This window comes from Sphaeroforma arctica (assembly GCF_001186125.1).
Source record: "Sphaeroforma arctica JP610 unplaced genomic scaffold supercont1.179, whole genome shotgun sequence".
NCBI classification, from domain to species: domain Eukaryota; class Ichthyosporea; order Ichthyophonida; genus Sphaeroforma; species Sphaeroforma arctica.
Genome location: NW_014040379.1, coordinates 1 through 2,553, shown reverse-complemented (window position 1 = coordinate 2,553; position 2,553 = coordinate 1). Strand labels below are relative to the sequence as shown.

Below are 2,553 nucleotides of genomic sequence, written 5' to 3'. Positions count from 1 at the left end.
CATGTGCTTCAACATACTTGAACCTGATTGCAATAGAACTTGCAAATATATATTTAGGTATGGTGTGTCATGTATGTGTTAAGAGAAGCCAATTTACATTTAAACCCAGAACCAAATTTCACCTATCTGTGATTTTTGTGTCGTCGTAACGAGCATTTGAGAACTGAGAATTCTGAATGGTACTGTCAGTACTCATGATTGGGCTGGTTAGGCATTTTGTAAGTAAGTCAGCTATGATTTCCTTCGTGGAAATATACAGCTGATGTTAATCATACCGTTGTGTGCAATTGTATGCACAGTCTCTGATCTGAAATATATAGAGATAGTTTAACCGGAAATACACCGATCCTCAGCGGCCTCGTCGTCGCCACCCGAAACAACTCTCATACAATAGCTCTAGAAAAGCCACTAACAAAGAAGATGCTCACAGCTATCAAAACCCGGAAGTAGTTGATTGGTAGATCAAAAGCCGGGCACAGTGCATTGGGCTTAGGCATTATCTTGAACGAACAAAGATCGGAGAGGGTCATCGAAAAATGAGTTGATCAGCAACAGCATTGAGGAGCAGGGAATTTATGGTGTCAGATGTCACACGTACAAAACAGCCAAAGACAACGTGGATATGTTCCGGAAGGCTGATCGGCTTCAGAATTTAAGCAAACAATTAGTCAGCGAGCTGGAATTATTGGAGATTGGCGATGATATAATATATAATGTACGCCAATATACCTAACAACATCATCAGGAAAATGATATGTAACTGTCATACATAATAAGTATACCCGAAAAACATCTGCAGGAGAACGAGATGTAACTCTTGCACATAAGAATAATACAGAAAACTCTAAATATAGCTTATTTTATAGGGAGCTAGAAACTCTTACCAAATTTAATTGTTGTATATTTAGGATACTTTGAGATATTTATATTATAATAAACTGGCTGCAAATTGTGGGTGAATCCTATAGCACATGGTTATATTGGTGCATCAGGAAGGTCACGGGAAACACAAAGCTAGGTTTAACCTATAGGAATAAGGTTAACCTATTCCGAACCCCCCCCCCCCCCCCCAGAAACCTAATTAGGGGTTTTGCATTAACTAGGCCAGACTGTACGATTGGAGAAGCTGGGTGGTAAAATATCTATTTGGCGAGACATTGTGTGAGAAGATCAGCAGGATATAGCTAAAACTAATCATGCCCTCTCGGGCACAGTCACGCGAATGTAGTGAGCACGGACGTTAACGTGCTGGAGGCATTTCGCCGTGCCTGTCCCGAGAGCAGCCTTAATAGCTGATTGGTTATCCACATTGAGGTGAGTAGGAGTCAAAACTGCTTGGCCCATAGCGAGGAGGATGTTTCGTATCCAAACGGCATCACGGGTGGCATCGGAAACTGCGCTGCAGTCGGTGTGGTGGAGAGAGAATGTTTTGGTATTGACCAAGTATTGATGAATACGACTCAGTGCGTCGTAGTGAGAGGTGGAAGAGCGACACTAAACGCGGCCAGCTGATTTAGCGCATACGCAAAATCGGGTTAAGTTGTGTTGGCTGCAAAGCCGAGGGCCTCAAGAAGTTTCCGATATTTACCATTAAAAAATCCTGCCACTGAGAGTACCCGAATTGGAGTGTATTTGGGAGGAGGAGCCGTGAGGGCGTCGAGAACGTGGGCCATGCGATCGGTATGCGTCCTGCGTAATCGCTATATAATACAGAAGGATGTTGAATAATGCGGAGGCCAACGAGGTGTCGGGCAAGCCCAAAATTATTCATGCTGTACGTAAGAGACAGCTGGTCGAAAAGCCACTCAGCACTATCAGAATCGCGGGCCACTGCATGGACCACTTCGTCAACAGAAATAGCAAGAATAATATTGCGCTCAGAGTATGAAGCCAGAAATTCTCATCGTGTTTGATTTGGAGAAATCCCAGGTGAAGTATTGTCCGTCCGATATCCTGGTTTCAGAGTCTGCCGGCTTGTTTGAGACCGTGAAGGCCTCGGAGGAGTTTAAGAACCGTTTTGGGCGCGTAGTGGCCCAGCTCGACGCTGCCTTTTGGTGGAGACAAATACACTTGGGTATCAAATTTGGAATGCAGTTAGGCGGTGTTAACATCAAAATAGTATAACGGGCCTTTCACCATTTTCATCATGCTTACGGACGACCGAAATTCTTGCCGACATCTTACCCCTCTGCGACATCCCCTCCGCTGCCAAGATTCTTCATTCAAAGCATGTGTTTTAGTCGGGGGAGGCTTGGGCTTTGGCAATACTCTTCGGGAAGGTATCATTGAAGAAATCATTGGTACCAGCTAGGGTGAACTCAGGTCTGGTTGTAGGAGTGACGGTTTTAATGCGGTGATTAAGTTAGTTAGTACGGTGAGCCTGACGTCGGCGCTGGTATGTAACTATTCAGCGGAGGAGAGTACGGCGCACAGGATATCGCGGAGAGCGGCGGGTTCCAAATCAGAGAAGTCAGTAGTAGGGCCGGGGCCATATGAATACTGGTGTTGTGATTGGCGTGTAAAAGGCTGCCAGGTTAAAGTCAAAGCCAAAAT

General features: G+C 44.9%; 1 protein-coding gene across 1 annotated transcript; it reads left to right on the top strand.

Moving 5' to 3' along the window:
* Window positions 1-1,884: 1,884 nt before the first annotated feature.
* SARC_03496 (hypothetical protein) lies at window positions 1,885-2,124 on the top strand (the record flags this gene model as incomplete). Its single annotated transcript, XM_014302696.1, has 1 exon — window positions 1,885-2,124. The coding sequence occupies one exon, from the start codon at window positions 1,885-1,887 to the stop codon at window positions 2,122-2,124; it is 240 nt and encodes a 79-aa protein (XP_014158171.1).
* Between the last annotated feature and the right edge of the window lie 429 nt (window positions 2,125-2,553).